The 22,019-nt window shown below is 37.1% G+C and overlaps 1 protein-coding gene across 7 annotated transcripts in view; it reads left to right on the top strand.

Moving 5' to 3' along the window:
- The window catches only part of LOC103039538 (protein shisa-6), a 107,651-nt gene that overhangs the window by 84,187 nt on the left and 1,445 nt on the right, over positions 1 to 22,019 (top strand). For 2 of the 7 annotated variants that reach the window (XM_015607861.3, XM_015607856.3), the window contains 4 exons: positions 3,765 to 3,827; positions 8,629 to 8,649; positions 11,854 to 12,006; positions 19,792 to 20,234. In XM_015607861.3, the coding sequence (XP_015463347.3) occupies positions 3,765 to 3,827; positions 8,629 to 8,649; positions 11,854 to 12,006; positions 19,792 to 20,234 (680 nt within the window). The remainder of the gene's footprint in view (positions 1 to 3,764; positions 3,828 to 8,628; positions 8,650 to 11,853; positions 12,007 to 19,791; positions 20,235 to 22,019) is intronic. The other 5 variants (XM_015607855.3, XM_015607857.3, XM_015607858.3 and 2 more) reach the window with 3 other exon arrangements.

Here is a 22,019-nt window from a genome sequence, read left to right on the forward strand (position 1 = left end):
ATATTTAGTGCAGGCATATAAACTGCAAGCTAAAACAATTATACAATAAATACACTTAAAGCTTTACAGTAAATAATAGACTACTTTTAAGACAGAACATCTCTATTATCACGATTTAGATTTTTAATATCATGATATTTCTGTGTCACGATATATTGTATACGATATAATATTGCCCACCCCTACTTCACATACTTTTCCTTGCCACTGTATATGTTTGATCAAGTATTTACAATTTTGACACACTTCCTGTTTACTGTATTAAAAATGAAAGAACACTGAGCTTCTTAGATTTTCTTATTGCACAGTATGTGTGATGTCTTTCTGACGTTTCGTTGCTCAGTAAAAATAAAAGTTGTACACGCAAGAAAAGGAAACAACTCAAAGAAACATGTGAAAGCCTAATATTATCTTTTCATTTATGCCTATGATGAGTGTCTATAATCATGTCATTCTAACATTGTCTTCCCTACACTTATATCCAAGGCTGTTCACTGACTAACATCAATGCAGTATTGAATCCACCTACACACTCTTTCTCTATAACCTTGAATTGCATCAGTAATATTATTCAAGGTAACCCTGCACTACTTTACCCTGAAAGAGAGATACGATACAACCAACTAAACACACAGATAAGCAAAATATGCTTTTTAAATGTTCATTTGAAATGTTTTTTTAAAGTGCATGAGGGAGGCTAAATTGTTAGAATAATAATAATAATAATAATAATAATAATAATAATAATAACTCACATGCATTTGTAAACAGTTACGCCAGCAGTCACCCCCCCAAGAGCGTGGTGTAGGGTCCACGCCAGAATGCAGACATTTATCACCGGCTCTTAACAGGGCCGTCATTGCCAGCTCAGAATAGCTGCCATTCATCATGGCTCACCACACAGTGGAGTGAATGCTCAAGCCTGGCGCTATTCCTTGATGGCCTCTGCAGAAGTCACACGCTGCACTACCGTAGCCTGATCACTCGCTCATTACAAGCCAATCTGTTGCTGACTGCATCTGCCTCCTGCGGCGCGCACACACATACACACACACACACAAGCTTCTACTCACAGATGCAGTCCAGTCCATATGCAAACACACAGGCATTTTGACAGGTGACAGAACAAAGGCAGCTACCTTTAGTTAGGAAACTGTGCTGTAAACCATGGCAGTTCTTTTCCTATACACCATACAGTCTTCTTTACATACGATACAAGCTATAGAGGGGTAAGATACTTATGTAAGCTGTGTTAACTTGAGTTGAGATGTACTGCTGAGATAAATGTATGACTACAATTGCAATGCCGAGGTAAATTTATGATTAAAATAGTACTGCTGTGGTAAATCTATGACTTTTTCACTGCTTAGGTAAATGTATGACTGTTTGACTACTGAGATAAATGAATGACTATTGCACTGCTGAGGTAAATGTGTGACTGTTGCACTGCTGAGGTAAAATGATGACAATTTCACTGCTGAGTTAAATAGATGACTATTGCACTGCTGAGGTAAATGTATGACTATTTGACTACTGGGGTAAATGTATGACTATTGCACTGCTGAGTTAAATGTATGACTATTTGAATACTGAGGTAAATGTATGACTATTGCACTGCTGAGGTAAATGTATGATATTAGAATACTGAGGTAAATGTATGACTATTTCACCGCTGAGGTAAACGTATGGCTATTGGACTATTAATCTTTGACTATGTCACAGTTGGGTTAATCTTTGACTATGTCACAGTTGGGTAAATCTTTGATTTTTTCTCTGCTGAGGTAAATGTATGGCTATTTCACTGCTGAAGCAAATATATGTCTATTTCACTGCTGAGGTAAATCTTTGACTATGTTACTGTTGAGTTAAATCTTTGACTGTGACACAGTTGGGTAAATCTTTGACGTTTTTCTCTGCTGAGGTAAATGTGTGGCTATTTCATTGCTGAGGCAAGTACATGCCTGTTTTACTGATGAGGCAAATCTATTACTATTTCACTGCTGAGGTAAATCAAGTCCAGTTGCACTGCTGAGGTAAATGTGTGATTAAAGTAGCACTGTTGAATTAGATATATTGAGCTATTCAGTGTTGATCAATTTTTATATTGTTTTGTAGTTTCCTTTTCAATACAAAATACATGTATGTGTTTTTTTTTTTCAATGGTAAAAATGTTTTTGGTATTCAGCCTTCTGTTTTTCTTTCTTATTGGTTCTGGAAAATAATTCTGTGCACCCCACTCTTCTTTGTCTCAAAACTTTTTATTTATTTATTTCCTTTCAAACAGGTTATAAAAAGGTACAAATAATATGTTTCTCTAAGTAAACAGAATACACTGACCTTTAAAGCCAAAGTGTTTGACCTTTTTGCCACTATTACCAATATTACCTTTATGTTTTGCGAACCTATTGGGAAAAATGACCTCTATGCTCCTGCATGGAGCTTTCTGTGTACTACCATGTTGTTCTACCATTCTGTAGATGCACACATTCTGAATTCAGATCACCAAGGGCGTATTACTGATATATATTTATCATCAGAGGATGTTTATATTGATGTTGAATTTGCATGAAATGTGACAAGAAATGAATGTTACATCATGTTCTTTCTAATAGAGAAGAGCACATTAAAATGCTGTTAAGCTGATTTTGTGGTGCAAGACTGCAGGGTTTACATAAAGAGAATCCTACAACAGTTCACAATGGCTTGTGTCAGTGAATAACAACAACCTCACACATAACTTTTATTTTCACAAACACTTATAGCCATTTATAAAGGTTTATTTCAACTAGTGTGAGTTACCATAATACTTGCTGAGGTGAAATGATGTACAGTTTGACTTCCAGTACTTCTGCATACAGTACTTCTGGAATGATTTGGAGAGATGGGGATGATGAGGTGGGTCTAAAATCCTGACCTCGATACTGAGCTTGTCACTGAATGGACAGAAGAGACAGTTAACTTGAACAAAAGCTGGATAATACCTTTGATTCGGGGAAACAAACAATGAATGAGTAAGTGAATGTGCAAATGTCCCAATACTTTGTGTATTGTGACATTGGGTGACCACAATTCAGTATAATAATAGTATAATGCCACTGTCAGATTTATGGAGAATTTTGGCGACCGCTGATATTGATATTATGTTGGTTATAATGATGATGTTGATGTTAAAGAATGAATGACTGATTTCCAACCTAAATGTATTATTGGTCCAATTGTTTTTTTTTTTGTTTTTTTTTTACATCAACTTGATTATTTTAATCTTTTAACAAAAATTCTGTCATTTTGTCTGATGTTAAATTGGGTTTCTATGAGTGCTGTGAGGGTTATCAAATCATGCTTTGGCCTGTTTAGAAAACGCTATACAGTAGGCCTCAGTGTCGTAGACGCATTGTTTACATGTGCTTAATGTGTTCAAACTGATGAAAACTACATGATGTGAATGCGTAAATGTCATTTGCTATTTCTCCACTGTTAACTTTCCCATTGCAGCCTCATCTCACCTCTGTCATGTAGAATGTAAATCTCTGTTGGGTTATTGCTCTACATGATTAGCGACACGCATTTCCATCGCCATTGCTGCTTCCCCTTAAATTTATGTGCGCTGGCTCATTCTGCTTATTAATGAATATTAATCTTATCTTTCCCTAACGGACCATTTCTCCTATCCGGACGTTCGCGTTCTGGATAAGAGCCCGTTTTGGATCATGATTTGATTTCTTGGTTTCGCCAGCAAATCAGACCTGTCATTGCTTCTTCTGCAGGCACCCATCAGCACAACTACAACCATCTGGGTCTCAGTAGCCCCACTCGAACACCTAAAAATGGTAAGAACTGCTGTCTCCATCACAGCGCAACATACCATACATCAGAAACTAATGCACTGCTAGCTGAAGCATGCCTTGCACTATATTGTTTTCTTCTGAGTGGCTTGTTCTTTTATCACCACCTGCCTTCAGCCCTGATGGTTCTTTGAACACGCCAATGGCACCGTCCATCTTCCACGGTGTCAGCAGCAGAAAAGCACAGTGCACCTTGATTTGAGTTAATGTTCTGTGGAGGACACGGTCCGCTCTGCAGACCGGAGAGGTGCTCGGAATTTAAATGCCTCACCTGGTCATTCTACCAATGCACAGCTAACAAGCCACAGCTAATCCTTCTATGATACACCACCCTGATAAATCTTATTTCAGGACGTCTTGTTTCGTCTTGTGAGGATAGTTGCACGATAGTGAAAGTCCTGTGCTGTATGTAATGATTGCAGTCCTTTTTTGTGCATTTATGTGCATGTACTAATAAGCATGCTTGTTTAATGGACCCACGTTTATGAGCATTTTGATAGAGAATGTTCCTATAGTGTGTATGTCCTTTTAAATGCTTGCGTTGATGTTTTTACAGTTTTGTAACTAATTTAATCAGTAGTTACAACCATGATTAAGGATAGTGTCAGTCACCATTGGTAGGCGATATGTATATAATCAGTTTCAAAAGACAGTGCAGTGAAAAAGTGTTGAAATTCCGGAATTTAATCTAAATCTAATAAAGCTGATAATTGGCCCTGAAAAAGCAAAGATCTGATAGACAGATCCAGCTGTACTGTATAGAAAAATGATGGTCCCCCTCCTTTCAATCCATTGTTGCAAAAAGTGCAATTTAATAAGTTTGATAGTTAGTGTGCTGGGAGTATGCACCACCTTATCAACCACATAGAAAGCCCTTAGCAACTGCTTAGCAATACCTAAACAGTCAACCAGTTACCCCAGCAGCTGCCTAGCCACATCTTAGCAACCAACAGCTAAAGTAAAGCAACATGTTAGCAACTACCTTGCAACACTTCACCAATCAGCTCATTAAAATAGTAAGTATCCAACAACACCTTAGCAACCCACACCTATAGAACCTTAGCAACCAACAAAAATATATCACAGCAACATTGCTGTCTGACAACCACACTCAAAGGTTCTGCATGAACTGAAACTACAGGAACTGCATTCTCTAGCTTGCTAATTAGTGTCTCACATCACCATAAATATATGATGCAAAATTAGCCAAGTGGAATTTATAGTCCTTTGAGCATCAATTACAACATTTCAAGTGGGTTTATTTATCTGGTCACCTGTTAATGAGCTGAAGTACATTTGGGTCATGCCACAAGACAATGATCCAAAGCAAACAAGCATAAACAGCCGTTTAAAAACGAGACATTTTAATTGCTTTATTTAACAGCAGATATGTGTTAATAAGTACATTTAAATCATAATTAGAATCTTTTTAGTCAGAAATGATCGTCTGGCTTTTCAATTATTTTCTGTTAATTTTTTATCTGTATTGATTATTATCAGCAGAAATGGAGCGTTACTGTAAGTGTGAAACTTCAACAATGTTGAAAATGTGAAGGTTACAATATCGTTCAGACTGTGACAGATTGTGAATGTAGACACTTCAGATGGTAATGTAGGCTAAATGAAAATAACTGTTTCTGTTGGTGATAAATTGTATTAACTTATGAATAAATATCTGCTGAAACTGACAGGTAGAACATGAACTGCAAAATTACATAGTTAGATCAGTAACCTGCAAATATTTGGGCTTTAACTGTATGAATAATTTGAGCTTATTAAAACAGCAGCTCACTGTTGCCCATTTTTAACACGTATTGTAACTGCTTACTAATGATTGTGAAATGTTGTAATATAATTAGTAATCACTATCAGTTATCTAAACTTTGGAATGGGCAGAGTCAGAGTTGGAAGCTTGAACCATGCTTGAACCAAGGCCTGCAAAAGTTCTGCATGGAGAGTTTGGGCCTGTTTCTTATTGGTTTTGTGAGACACAAATTAAATGACTAATTATGAATGGCTGTAGTTTCAAAACCTCCATATAAATTGTGATGAATAAAATAGTCTAAAGCTTACAGAGCTGTTCTTTAATGAAGATTTATTCAGACTAGACTCAGACCAGCCTTAATTCAGGCCAGGTTAGTCTAGAACTAGCTCACCTATCTCAACTTCCAATTATATTGAGTGTAAATTATGTTTAAATAAATGCATGGCATGGTATTAATATTTTTTTTCTTAAAGATACATATTATAACATATCAAGTAATAAAAATAATTGTCTTTTTTCTGCAGAAAGTGACACTAATTTAAGTATTTAAGTATTACATATTACTTTGTACACTGTTCTAGTTTGTACAATTCAAACTAGAAGCGCTATTCATTTTGAAGTTTAAAGAAATGTTTAACAGGATCTGTCCCTTAAACCGTCTCTCTTTCTTTCCTGAAATGGCTTTTAGTTAGAGTAAACTTTTCTTTTGTAATCTCATCGGGAAATGGAAAGGGGCTAGTATGGCCATTACGCCTGCCGCAGTGCTCACTCTACACATGCTGCGTATTTGAAGAATCAATTGAGGCAGATGAACAAGTCAAGTCGTGCGGGGACGACATCTGTAAAAACAAGCTGAGACACAGTATTTGTGCGTTTTTCTCACCTAATGAACACACACTGATCAAAAGCTGAAGGGAGAGCAGGGAATATGCGCACGCTCGGATAACGCTCTCGACTGGCACCCTTAAAATGCGGAGGCTAGAAACGCTCTCACTAGCGAGCAGCGACTGCTCATCTTGTTAGTGAAACGATTAAATCACCGCCTTTGGAGAGCCGCTTCAATTCGACCAGAGGGGAGTGAGAAGATGGATAGCACTCCCTAACAAGCTCCAAAGATTTTTCAGCAGATTGGTTGTTATATGACAAAGCCTGTTATTGCTCTTTTCACAGCGAGGCTAATTCTGTTTATGGCTGTGGAGTGTTTTCTCAATAACACCGCAGTGCAGCTTCTCATTTTGCTGCGCTGACATTTGTATCTGATATTTACTGTAACCTTTTAGACATTTTGATTTAATTAAGAAAGAAAAATACCCTGTTAATAACTGTGTTTAATCCTGAAAAGAGGAACATAATCCTGAAAAGAGGAACATGCGGTGTTACAAAAGCATTACAGCTGTTTCTGCTCTTTCTTTAGTGATGCACCGATCCAGTTTCAGTATAGTTCATCGTGATTCTCCCCTGATACTTTTACAGAAAATTTGCCATCGATTCAGCACTCATGGTGATAAATTAACACTTTAACACTCGTAATGTTAATTTAACACTAACTGTTTTAATTTGACACAGGCATAGTTAGTGTGTGCTATTGTTTTTGGTCCCTACTTATAAAGTTATAACTCACTAGTTACTAGTGCAGAATAAAACGTATACAATTCAACACCACAATGATTCCTGCATATATTATGGTGTCTGGTAGCTCTGATGAACTTGACTCTTGGTCTTCCTTTCCTGGGGTGGTCCTGATGAGAGCCAGTATCATCATAATTTATGGTATCATTGTTTGATGGTCTTTGCGACTGCACTTGAGCATGATCACAGGATGTAATGCTAAATATCTATCAAAAAAAAAAAAAAAAGGTTTTGCAGTATGTCAGTATCACAATATAGCCAGTATATATATATAAAAATGGCAAGCTAAAGTACTTGATGTGCGCAGTCAGTATATTATGACCACCTCCTTGTTTATACATGATTATTCATTATATCAGCTCCACTGAACATATATAACTTTTTGTAGTTCTATAGTTACAGACTGTAGTCTTTTGGTTTCTCTGTATACTTATATTATCCTACTTTTACCCTGTTCTTTTTAGTCAGGACCCCACAGGTCCACCACAGAGCAGCTATTATTTGGGGACTATTCTCTGTTGTTGCACAGTTTGCGATGGTCATCCTCTAGTCCTTCATAAGTAAAAGCCCACAATATGACTGGATACAGCCAGAAAGGCTGGATATTTCAGGTTGGTGGACCATTTTCAGTCTAGCAGTGTTTAAAAACTCCAGCAGCACTGCTGTGTCTGATCCATCCATACCAGTGCAACACACCCTGACACTACCACCAGGTCAGTGTCACTGCAGTGCTGAGAATGAGCCACCATGCAAATACTTCCTGCTCTGGCGGTCTCTTGTGGGGTCTTCAGTGTAGAGGAACAGACTAACAGAGAAATAAAGTAAAGTATATAGAGAGACGAATAGACTGAAGTCTGTAGTGTGCACCTACAGCTCTGGAAAAAAAATAAGAGACCACTTAAAAATGATGAGTTGAAAACCTCTGGAATATAATCAAGAGGAAGATGGATGATCAAAAGCCATCAAACCAAGCTGAGCTGCTTGAATTTTTGCACCAGGAGTGGCATAGATTTATCCAAAATCAGTGTGAAAGACTGGTGGAGAAGAACATGCCAAGATGCATGAAAACTGTGATTAAAAACCAGGGTTATTCCACCAAATATTGATTTTTGAACTCTTAAAAACTGAACTCTCTGCATTATTATTTATAAATGTTGTTTGTAGTTTATAGAATAAAACAACAGTGAAGTGGTCTCTTAATTTTTTTCCAGATCTGTATATGTAAAATGGAGCTGAGAAATAAGGTGGTCCAAATATTTACTACTACAAAATGGATTACCCTAAAAAAGCACGGGTATTAGATTCTCTATAAAGATAGAAAAGGTTGGATCGGTGCATCCTTGCTTCCTTCAGCACAGCATCATTACTGAAATGCATGTTTTTTCCCGCTAGCTCACAGATCTCTAAGGCGTGGTAAGTTGTTCTTTCCAGCAGAATCACACTCGATGCCCCTCACCCCCACCTTCCAAACCCACTCCGACTCATCCTCCTCCTCCTCCTCCTCACTTAAATAAAGATGAATGCCTTGCTGTGCACTTTACCAGCCATATCTCAGATTAAAAAGCAGCAAAACCCACAGCATGTGCTGAACAGAGTGTAAAATGGAGTGAGCGCTGTTGTGTAAACACTCTTCTCCTCTCCTGCCGCACCCCTTCCGGCCCCCTGGTGTGTCGTATTTGTCTCAGACCCGCGTTCTGCGGCAGCCGTCCCTGCCCTATTTTTAACCAGGGCTCGATTCCTGCACGTCCTGACCGGGTCCAGGCTGGCGTGACGGACACACAGCCCACAGGGACGGGGAGCAGTGGGTGGGGGGGAACGGTGGCAGCCGCCTATCCTTCTCCACAGCTCACATCACATCACTCACAAAACAAGGTTCATCCACTGCTGAGGAGACGGAAGGCCATTGGCCAGGACGTAACAGAGCCGGTTTCTTACAATGGCCGCTATTAGCCATCAAGCTGTTCATCCACCGATTTCCCTGCACTGATGGTCCGATCTTTATGATGGCACTTACACCACAGCACTGTCAGTCTGTCCTGAGTAGGCTTTGTCTCCAAGTATGAAAATGGACAAAAATATTAAAGGAATACTTCAGAGGCTTTTACCTTCGGCTCTTTCTGTTAAAGCTGTACTGTAACATCAGTTCCCACTCTGCATGGTGTCTTTTATCTTTATCACTGTAGAATATGACTGGAAAACCCTTGACTCAAAACACACAGTTGTTGAGCTCCACAAACTACAAAATACACTCTCAATAATACACTTTGTTGAATAAGACAAAAGTCAAAGTACATGACCAAAGCTTTTCTTGATAAGATTTTACAAAACATTTGATCTCCGCAGTTAATAAAGTTATTTTCCATGCCATTAGTGTGCAACAAAAATCCAAAATTTAAATGTTAAATCATTGTGTTTTGTCCATTCCTCATGAAACATTTACAACGTAAAAAATATTTTTCTGTAAATATGTAAAAACTCATTCAACAATATACAAAATGCAAATATGAAAACATTGTTTCCTACATTTAATTTGACTTTTTTTCATCACTGATAGAATGAACCCAATAAATCTCATGTTTGGTTTGTTTAACCTTAATTTTTGTTTTTAAATATACATCCATTCTTGCATTTCAGGCCTGCAACACATTACAAAATACTGGGGCAATGTCTCCCTCTACATTGCACAATATTTAAAGCTGACGTCCATAAGTTTTGGGATTTGGGGGATTCATGGCCCTCTCTGGTGAGAATGGGTAATTGCACCGAGCATGTGAAAGAATCATTTTAAACCAGAGCAGATGGATCCGACTTCAGGTTATGTTCAGTCAGAGAGAGAGCATGCTGAGTCAGAAACTTCACTTTAACTACACACTTTGTTTTTACTCTGAGTAATGAGGCTACTGAGCTCCGAGTTTCCGCTTCTGAAGTCTCCATTGCTCCACCAGCCGCTTGCGTTTAGTAAAACTGAGCCGAATCCTCTTAGAGGCTGTATATGTGACGTATATACGTAAAGAGGCGTGACTTTTAGAAACAAAATAATACGGACTGCCACTTAAAGTTAAATGATTCAAGGATTTAGGGCTATGTCAGTACACTTCTGTGATGACATAGAACATCTTTTCTAGGGATGTCCGTGCATCTTGTAACAATGCAAAGCAACCTGCTGGGCACGTTACAAAGTTATGGACTGGCCTGCCTGCAGTCCTGATCTGTCCCCAGTAGAGAATGTGTGGAAAATTTTGTAACACAAAATGTGACTATGACAACCCTGCACAATGTGTTTGCAGGAAGAACGGGACAAAATAACACCTGAAACACTTCAGCGCTTAGTATCTTTGGTGCCAAAACATCTGTTAAGTGTTTCCAGATGGAATGGCAAATTTTCAGTGGTAAACCCTTTACTGTCCCAACTTTTATATTATGTGTTGCAGGGCTGAAATGCAGGAATGGATGTATACTAATAAATCGAATGAAATTAAGCAGACAAAACTTGAAACACTACACTTTTTTCTTGTTTGCATTTTCCATACTGCCCCAGTGTTTTGATTTGGGGTTGCAGATTTACAGTTTAATTAACCCTTTCAGACCCCTTGTCCATTGAAATGGACATCACATGTTTTCTTCATTTTTGTGTATTCTTGCACTTAATGCAGTTGTTCATCAGAATAGACATTTATCGGCCAATCAAACACCATATTAGCCCTGGCCACTGCACTAGAAGATTTAAGGCTAATGAGGCAAAATAAATATGTTTTAAATATCATGTATTAAATTTTACTGCATAGGAATGATTTGTTAAATAAATAAGTTATATAAAAGTTATATAGGATAAAATGTATTTATTTATTCGTTTTTTTATTCATGTATTTACTGAATCTTGTTTGTGAGTGCATTACAAACAGAAACAGCATTTTCTTTTATCACTAGGACATAATTCAGGTCTGAAAGGGTTCATTTGCAAATACATTTGACTAAGGAATTCATAAAGGAATAAAAAAAAATAATGAATGCACTTCTGAGAACTCTATACTATGGAAGTGAATTCAAATAGACAACAAAGCAGTCAAAGGTTTTTAAACCAACAAATTTTAAAATAAATAAATGGAACAGTTTGGCTTGTTTCCAGGTGACTTTAGCTATTGTATGTATTTCTCCAGTTCCACCACCCGTAGTCCACCAGTAGTGATGTAATTAATGAAGCACCTCTTTTGCCAACGCATGTAGTGCACAAGCTCTTCAAATAATACTGGGCTTCATTAAAGAGGTCTTTGAAAATAGTCAAATTTATTAGCATAAACTTACTTATTTACTGCATAATTAAATAGACTTTTATAAAATATATTTCACATTAATGCTTAAGGTAAGGTTCATTCAGCATCTGCCCAATAGCTTCAGTTGTAACTGGGCTTTGAGTCACCGGGTTTTCTGTATGTCCTCAAGGAAAAGCATCAAAATTGGTACATTGTGCAATAATACAAAACACATTGGATGCTACAGTTCCAGGAAATGTAGCCTGAGCAGCCGAACAGTGCTGGAGTATTCCTTTACAGCTTTATCTTTGCTCCATGCGTCTTTCACTTGATATATATGTTGGTGTGCTGTCTTGTCATTCTCCAGAGAATACACGTATGAACAGCATCCTCACATCGCAGACGGAACCATACGATCTGTCCTTCTCCCGCTCCTTCCAGAGCCTCTCACACCTGCCTCCTTCCTACGAGTCTGCCATGAAGGCCGACCTCAACAAGTACTCCTCACTCAAAAGACTGAGTAAGAGCCAGTTTCTCATTCGGAGCTCTATTGAGCTTCAGGCATTTCACCAGGGTTGGGATCAATTTCTTTTAAATGCATTCAGTTCAGTCTCAGCGATTCAGCTGATGAGATGAAATTCATCTCATAATTGAAATTCACTGATACATTTCTAAGCAGGCTCTGAAAACAATTAATTTAATTCACAGTGTAAATTGAATTTGTCTACATGAATTGTTGGAATTGATTCCAACCTTGCTTTTCATATTCTGTTCTGCCAGGCTTTTGAATTTGTAGTCTGTAGCAGGCATGCTCTGTGGGATCATTTGCCGGCTGCCTTGCGGTTGCACCCGGTGCCGATCTAACAAGCTGGATTCAGCTAATTAAAGTTTATAGGAACCAGTTGTGTTATATTAGGGTTGGAGCTAATTCCAAACACTGTATCTAAATGCTCTGTCTTCATTCTCTGTCTGTACGCCGCACACATTTTTATGTTTCCTCTGCTTTCGTGATTCATCTCATGAGACAATTAGCAAGTCCATCAAGAGCTTTTGGAGGAAAAATGAATAAAAATGCTGAATGCATTGGATTACGAGGTTTAGCACTGAATGAGGATGCAATATGCAGAGTTCCTGGGCTGGTGGCAATAACTGATCATTAAAACTTTATTGCAGCTGAAGTCTACTAATCTGCTAATATATTTTTCTTTATTTGTATTAAAGCACACGTTTAAACAAATGCATATATTAAGCATACACTTGGGATTTTGACAATACTGGAAGATTTAGAGCTTAATTATGAGATAACATCTATGCAAAATGATGTACAACACAACATCAACTTGGTTTCAAACTATTTAACCGTTTGCTTTGCCTTCTTATTTCTCTCTCGAGTTGGAGTTTGTTTGCAAGTGCAAACTAGTTTGCCAAATTCCAGAGGTTTTCATACCAAAGCCATGTATTGGATTGCAAGGGCTGGCACTGAATGTTACTATCACTAATAATATCTTTTTCTTTTTGTTTTGTATTAAAGAATCATCCATATACAATCAATGCATTAAGGGATTTTTTCATTTATTAATGAAGATTTATAGCAAAATTCAATTAGATTGGAGTTTGTTTGTAAGTGTAAGCTAGGTTGCCAAATTCATGTTTTTCATGCCACATTGGGATCACTGGAATAAGATTGTGGCACATTTTTGGGAACTCCAAATGGATTTTATTTCAAATCTAAATATATACCAGTCAGTCATAACATTGATAAAATAACTCAATAATATTGAGTTACTGTATTTTGTCAGTGTTATGTCTGACTGGCATGCTTCTGAAGGTATTGTATGGTGTCTGGAAACAAGATACAGTTTCCAGCAGATGCATTAAGTCCTTTAAGTTGCAAGGTTGGGCCTCTATGAGCATCAGTGAGTCCTGGTTGGCCATAACCCTGTCCTTTCTTGGAGTATGGTTGATTCTATGGTTGGTTCTGACCACTGCATACCAGGAACACCCCACAAGACCTGCCTGATGTTTAGGGATGTTTTGATTCAGTTATCTAGTCATCACAATTTAGCTCTTGTCAGTTGTTCCTGCCTAATACTGTATATCACATCTTTATTAGCTCTGGGAGTGTTCTATATTGTATTATATGTGATAATATTGCTACCATTATGAAAAAAAAAATCTATAGAAAAGCAGTTTTCTGTGTATATAAAAGCAGTTTCTTTTATTTACCAAATTGAAAACTTCTGGAATATAATCAAGAGGAAGATGGTTGATCACAAGTCATTAAATCAAGCTAAACTGCTTGGATTTGTGCACCAGGAGTGGTATAAAGTTATCCAAAAGCAGTGTGTAAGACTGGTGGAGGAGAACATGTCAAGATGCATGAAAACTACTGTGATTAAAAACCAGAATTTGGTAAAAACCAAATCTTGATTTCTGAACTCTTAAAACTTTTTGAATATGAACTTGTTTTCTTTGCATTATTTGAGATCTGAAAGCTCTGCATCGAAACTGAAGTGGTCCCTTATTTTTTAGAGCTGTATAAATAGAAATGTGTATAGCAATCAATAAAATAATTTCCTTTTTTTTCCGTTTTGTAATATCGCCAAATACATTGCCATCGCAAAAGTACTCTGAAACATCGTCATATTATTTTAGGGTCATATTGCTCAACATCAGTGGATTTATATCATAGATGTTCTGCATGCAAGGCAACATCTTGCTGAGGGCTAAGCCCTGGGCCTTTGCACAGTCTAGACATGCTCGCTCTGATATTAACTGCTTTAAGATTCTAGCTTTAAGATAAAGGTTTATTATTTTTTAATTGTACATGGCATAGTTAAATCAGATATTTACTTTATGAAGTACATCCACAGCCACCTGTGGTAGGTAGGTGAATCTGATATATATATATACACCGCCTGACTCTGACCCTTGTTGGTGTGCATTTCTGCACAGACACCAGTAACAGTAAAGAATCTTTCCAGTGAAGATTTCTCAGTGAAAAATGTATTCTCTATACATCTCCCCCCTCGCCTGTGCTGTGAATTAATGACCCCAATCATCTAACACGAATGTTAATGTCAGAAGAGGTCTTTTTAACTGCAGCCGTCAGTGAAACACACTTTCATATCATTCTGGGAGGAGGACACATATTTCAGACCCATTATCGCTGTCAGTCCGTCCGAGCCTTGTTAAAGCCCCGGTTCAAACACCATCTCTAATATAAAGCTTATTGGCGCTAAAGTTGGTGATTAACAGCCAGCACTATTTCATTTTTAGCTTGTATCACTGGAGATAGCTTACTCGAGGCCTGGGCCCACTGTTCTATTGATCTAGACGATGGTAGATTTGTGCTGTGTAATAACGTCTGAACTCTTAATATTCCCTAAGTGAAGAGTAAATACATCTGAAGGCTTGTGTAATTGCGTACGGAGGAGCTTAGAACAGTCTGGCCCTGCACCCGACTATCCTGTAGAATACTGATAGACCTTCTCACTCGAGGTGAGATGTGTATCACAGTATGATATTGTCTTACAGTGTGAATTTCCTCATATTGTGGATACTATTATTTCTTTGTCCTGTGTTAGCTTAGCTACTGGTGTGAGTATGGGCTATGTGAATATGATGTTATGATGTCAGTGTCGCTAGCCAGATTTTTATCCAAATGTTTCTTAAAAGTTATACACATTTAAAAAAAAAAAAAAAAACATTCCAGCAGACTAAAAAGTGTAAAATTAATCATGTTCCATTCACTACAACTGTGCAAATAAACGTTAGATTACATAAGATAACGTAATTAGGAGCGAAATGCAGGATCGTCATTAAAGCAAGTTTAAAAACTTTCTGAAAATCTCTGTGTCATGATTGGACCATCCATATAACCAGTCACATTCAGTCACCAGCCACCTCTGGCAATTGATAAGAGGGTTGCCATTGCTTTATATAATCTGGTTACTCATGCAGGGAGTAAAGGGTAGTGGGGAAACAATTGCTGTTTAGTGTGTAATAACACACTATTGTTGTGTATATTCTGCAATACAGCTCTGGAAATAATTAAAAGGCCACTTCAGTTTCTCTGATTTTGCTATTTATAGATGTATGTTTTATAGGTATAACGTGTCTCCCAAAATCCAAATAAAAATAGTAATTTAGAGCAAATAGCTGAAATAATGCAAAGAAGTTCATACTCATAAAGTTTTAAGAGTTCAGAAACCAATATTTGGTGGAATAACCCTGGTTTTTGGAAATAAGCACAGTTTTCATGCATCTTGGCATGTTCTCCTCCACTAGTCTTACACACTAATTTTGGATAACTTTATGCCACTCCTGGTGCAAATATTCAAGCAGTTGAATGGTTTGTGATCATCCATTTTCCTCTTGATTATATTCCAGAGGTTTTCTGGAATTTGGTAAAATCAAAGAGACTCATAATTTAGGTGGTCTTTCATTTTTTTCCCCCAGAGCTGTATATCAAGCAATACGATTTATTTATTTTTATGTATATATTTTTATTATTTTACTCAGAATTTTTTAAATGCACAAAAACTGTACCGCTACTATGGTTATTTTTTTGTAACTCAAATGCAACCTCATTCCAAGATTATTTAAATCTGATTATTTAATTTTTTTAATATCTTTATTGTCTTGGTAATAAAAATTATTGTGATATAAAATACAGTTAAAATCACCCACCCTCGCCTTTCATTAGCAAATCCCCTTGCTCCTTCAGAGCCATAATTAGAAAAAACATGCAAACGATCCTGTTCTATTCTTTCAGTTCTGTTTTATTTTATTAGCATTATTTGTTAAAGTGAAAAGCCAGATAGCTTAGTATTGTCTATAGAACACCAGTGGCCTTAAAAACAGATATTTTTGGGTGCATCCAGCTGAATTGATAGACTCTAGTTCTTTATAAAAGTCGAACCACATACTGCTATGCTTACGCCTTTTCTTCACTTCAATTAACTGGTGAACTTCACCAGTACTTGCAGTATGTGCTTTCAGTTGGAGTACTTTCGAATTAAAAACAATAAATATCTAAAATAATATAATAATATAACCCGCTGGTAAGGGATTGTAAAATACAGTTAAGACTATTAAATCCTACTTTTATTCATAACAAGTCTGATATAATCCACTTTTAAAAAGTGTTATTACCTCAGAGTCCTCAGTGCAGTCATTCACTGGATCTGTGCAGTACACACACATACACTCACGGATGTTTTGCTTCCATTTCTTTGATTTGAGGCTTTCATTTTCCTGAATATAGTTTTCTTTGTTTGTTTTTCTTCCCCACAGTGAAGCACTTCGATTCTCTTAGCCAGACAGAGTGTGTATGAAGAGAATCACCAAGTGTAACAGAAATCTCAAGGTCATCAGCTCCTCCAGACCACATTCATTCCAGTTTGGAAGAGACCATGATTTAATTATTTCCATCTCTAATCATTCAGTTACGGATACAGTAGTCACTTAGTGCCCTTCTGTGTGTGTGTGTGTGTGTAAAAGGGAGGAGGTGGGTATAAGGACATGCTGGAACCTTTAAGCTGTGTTGCAAGATCCATTTTTAGATAACCAAAGAAAAAGATACGGAAGATTTATTTTATCCCTTGAATCTGAACGAGAGAAAGGTAGCAGAGAAAGCCACTGGACAGCTGGATACCAATGAGCTGGCAGGTCTGAGACTTAATCTGGGGTTACACTATGCAATATTTGCCTCGATTTTAGTCCTGATTCCTAGTCTGGCAAAGTCTAAAAGTGCCAGTTGACTGTAGTCTGCAGATTTTCTGGCAGTTGGAGAGAGTTAGAGTAGTGTTAGGTCTGTGGATTGTCAGGAATTGGGCGATATGATGCGTTTCCAAATACAGCGCCTACAATACTCAACATATGACATATTAAATTCTAATTTAATATGTCATATGCTGTGGACTGATTTGTGTGACTCTCAATCTCAATCTTGGTCCTGTCAACATCCAATGGAAGCCAAGCGCGAAATCCAAACATATAAAAGAAAAGTAGTATTTCTTTATTTACTTGCCCTGTTTTTCATTTTTGTGCTCAAGTGTATTCAAACCTTTTTTATTATTTTGTTTTATTTTTTATATGACTGGGCTTTAATATCGGTTTGTGACTTACTGTACTTAAAGTAATACAAATAATATAAAACACTAAGGCTTTAAATTAAGGCTTTGATTACTATTGGGTTTACCTTGACCCACAAAATTACACAATATATGAAGAAATCAGACTTCATTAGCAGAAAAACAGCTGAAGATTTAAACAATAGACCTTAAAATGGATATGCCAGTAACTTTACAAGACTACATATTTTAACAAATAGTTAAGGCATTACAGTATTAAAATCTGCCACAATTACCTTCTTTCTCCCGATAAAATACATTCAGTTCAGTGTGTATTAATATTAGCCTCGAAGCTACAGTATTAATGTATTTTAACAGGGCTATAGTTACTGCTCACCTCGTATCAGTACGAGTTTTAGGGATTTTTATTACTTGCTGAATAAATAATTCTATTCTCAGGACCGGTTTTGGGCTCGTCTGTGAGATAAAGTGCTGTTCTCAGGCAGAGTGAAGAGAGGGGCGAGGGTTTAGGCTCCATAGTGCTGAGCTACTGTCAACTCCAGTGTGTTAGCTTGTTATGCTAACTGGCTAACGTAAGTTAGCAAGCTTTCCCAGCGTGCTTCTTTGTCGGTGCTGTTCTACACTGCGCTCCACAGCGCCTCTAGCGGTATGGCGCTATGTGAAAAAAAAACATACTGGTTCTAGTTCCCCCTCTGGTATACCGTATGAACCACTATACCGCCCAGCACTACTTTGTAGGATATTCGGTTTGGAAAATAGCAGGTTGGAGTTGTAGTGTAGGATCCCTAGTTGTGTAGTCTACCATTTTTTATAAAATTCAGGAAAACTCAGTTGGGAATTGTGAGAAATCCATTCTGTTTACAGTCTGCTAAAATGTCTTTAAAAGTCATGTAGTGTATCCAAGGCTTTGTGGAGATTTTGGGGTTTGGACTGTGGTGAAAACCTTGAAAATCCAGTGTTAACACAGCTTTACCCACAAGCCTCTCCAGTCTGTGAATTTTAAAGTATTGTTGGAGCAAAAACATCTTGAAGGCCAGTGAATCGTTGTCTGCACACAGTAGCCAATGCTTTTCCCTTCACAATTACTCAACAACTTACAACAACTCGGGCTACTGGCAGATGTGTAAAACATTACATTCTACCACTTTTTTCAATAATAGCTAAGCTTAAAGTGTACTTTTATTTAGCTGATAGATCTTGCATGTAAATACGTCATTTTTAAAGAATATGTTCCTCACAAATATAATGTTAATCAAATGCTTAACTAGAGCATAGTAATGCTGACACCTTGCATCAAAGGCACTAGTGACTTGTTGAGAATTGTTGTCTATTGGACAGTACTGACCAGCACCCCAGAGATTTGTATCAGTATCAGTCGTTGCTTTTGATTTGAGTTTTAGAAGCCTTGAACTTGTAAAGAAATTTTAAGTACAGTTTGATCCCACCCCTGTAAGTCTACAGCTGCATTCAGAATAGTTAACTAATTTACTCATTCACTTTTTTACAGTCTTTGTTACAGAGGCAGAAAAATATTTTGTGTGTAACACATTAATGTTTTTTTGCATACAGATATCAAACACAATATATGAACTGACCAATGGCAGACTGTTTTAAACACGTCTATTTTTTTATTGGTTGACATTCTAACAGTTTTAATTAGACTTAATTAGTAGGCACTGTTTATGTACTAATAAGAGTATTGTTGTTTATTGTGTATAAAAAAATATATCTACTTACATGTGTATATAAAACAATAGCTTTTTATCTGTAGTTTTTTTGGTCATTGTGGTATTAATACATTTTCTGTCATAGATTGTCACTATGATGTAAACTATGATCTAAAATGTACTGTTGAGATTTGAAATGATATAGAATGTAAAAGGGAATGATTTTTGATGCTAATTATCTTTCCACCTGTTTTGTTATTGGCTGAATTCTGAGATCTCTATTATATGATTACACATGTTTAATAAGGTGACTAATTCATTTATATGAACTGCTGGTGTTTTTGTTAAAGCTATTGAGATATTCGTGAGACATTCCATTTTGATAATTAAATCAATATAAAGTCAATATGGATTGTTAATGTGTAATTATCAACATACAATACATGTCTAAATGAAACTATTTAAAATGTATGGATACTCAAATGGGTTCTTTTTTCCTAGGCTGTGACATTGATTTGACCTGATCTCACTGTTCCACAGGTGACAAAGACGTGGACGACTACTACACCCGTAAGAGGCACCTTCCTGACTTGGCGGCGCGAGGTACCCTCCCCCTCCACATGATAAAAATGAACCAGATGAACCAGGAGTCTCAGAGCAGTCAGCAGGCCCAGCAGCAGCAGCAACAGCAGCAGCAGCCTCCACGCCAGCGTCCTCGCCGCGTCCAGAGAGCCATGTCCCAGGACCGGGTTCTTTCCCCCGAACGCGGCTACGCTCAAGACTACCCCATGTCCCCCTACAGCATGTCCCAGTACGGTGGCCGCATCCTGTCTGACGAGCAGCTGCTCTCAGCTGAGCGTCTAAGATCTCACGAGCGCCTCATCTCACAGGACCGGCTGCATTCACAGGACCGCCACTACTCACAGGACCGCCTCCACTCCCAGGAGCGCCTGCTGTCCCAGGAACGCCTGCAGCACTCCCAGGTAAGGATGGATATTTGAAAGTTTCTTCTGTTACATGCTGTTATATTTGCATTCTTGGACACAAAAAGTATTTATACACACCAACTATATAAACAGTGATTTTGTTATGACAAGCAAATCTGCATGAATGACACAACATAAGGGTGGGCATATGGCATAAATACTACATTACAATAATTTAAGAAACTGTCATCCGGAATAGATAAAAAAACAGAAACAATAGTTTCACATAAAAAAAAAGAAATACTGATATAGTCTTTTTTATAAAACGTTACAGAGGGTTCTCAATGTCATAATATAACCATTTTTTGTGAAATTATATATTATTATAGAATCTTTACATCCACTTTAAACTGTTAATCTATTATTCTGACTGATTCTTTTACTATACCCTAAAGATTACTAATTAATCACTAACTGTATTAAAAACAATTATTAGATTATTAACCCTACTGCTATTCTCAAATGCACTAACACCCTTTTTCTTGGGGGTCACTTTGAAACAACACAAAATCACTATGAACAATTAAACAAAATCCACTTTGACTTCGAAACTGCCCTCCCTGTTGTGCAGCTTGCCGCCGCATGCATGGCAGGAAAAATATGATTTCTGTGCCCTATAAATATAATATAAATATGATATATATGGATATATTAAAAAAAGAATAAGTAAATTTTTTTTGTTTTGAGAACCAAATGGCACATTATTCTGTTGATGACCCAAAAACAAATGTGTGTAAAATGATGATATGTTTATGTTTTATAAAGCAAAACTCCTGCGGCCAAATTGACCCCAAAGATAATAGTAGATTTAAGTTATTCACACATTTCTTTTACAAAAGTGGTTCCTTATATGTTCTTTTTGTGGCATCTCTTACCCAGTCCTTTGTTGTTTTTCCGTTTCTGTGTGTTTTCACTGTTCTAGTAATAGCTAATCAAAATTCTACATTTTGTAAACTGATCATTAAGTGTTACCTCAGGGGATGGCTTGGCAACCTGCTTAAGTTGTGAGGTATTATCTTGTGAGTGAGGTTGAACACTAGCCAGCCTGCTCATGGCAAGGCAGCATACCATCCGGATAGGGCTTAATTCAATATGAATTCAATATGAAAGTATATATGCATGTATAATTACACAAGCTTAGCGTGTAGTTATTAACTCACATACAATTAATTAATTAAAAGCCAGACCAAGTTGTCTAAATTAAACTATTCAAACATATGGATAGTCATATGGATACTTTTTTTCAGCATACATTTAAGTGAATTAAGTGAGGCCTGATAGTGTTGTCCATGCAAACATACAAGCAAATCCACATGGATCAGTCAGTGTATTCTACTAGTGGGTTTGCCACAAAGACAAATCTGATGCTGCATTTTATGAATCTGAGTCAGTATCACTGTGTTATCATTTTTAGATTTATAGAGTTATTTCACCCTGCCCTTGTGTATCATTGTAATTTTCAAAACAGTCTTTAGGGCCCCCCAGATGTTTGTCAGTTTTGCTGTATTTGTCTAATGAGAGATGGGACAGAGAAAAATGTGGACCATCTGGAGGGACCAAAAGGACAGTTTTTTTAAGGGCTATTGTTTCTGGAATTCGTGATTTTATTTGCTCGCAGTTTTTCAAAAGAACAACTCAAACAACCTGCACATAAAATAGATGTTTCAGTATTTTGTTTAATATGAACATGACGTATTACTGTCAGACTGTAGCAGGGATAGAAAGGGAATTCACACTGTAAAAAAAAGCAGAGTATTTTATCTGTTATAATAACCAAATCCA

This window comes from Astyanax mexicanus, chromosome 15 (genome assembly GCF_023375975.1).
Source record: "Astyanax mexicanus isolate ESR-SI-001 chromosome 15, AstMex3_surface, whole genome shotgun sequence".
Taxonomy (NCBI): Eukaryota; Metazoa; Chordata; class Actinopteri; order Characiformes; family Acestrorhamphidae; genus Astyanax; species Astyanax mexicanus.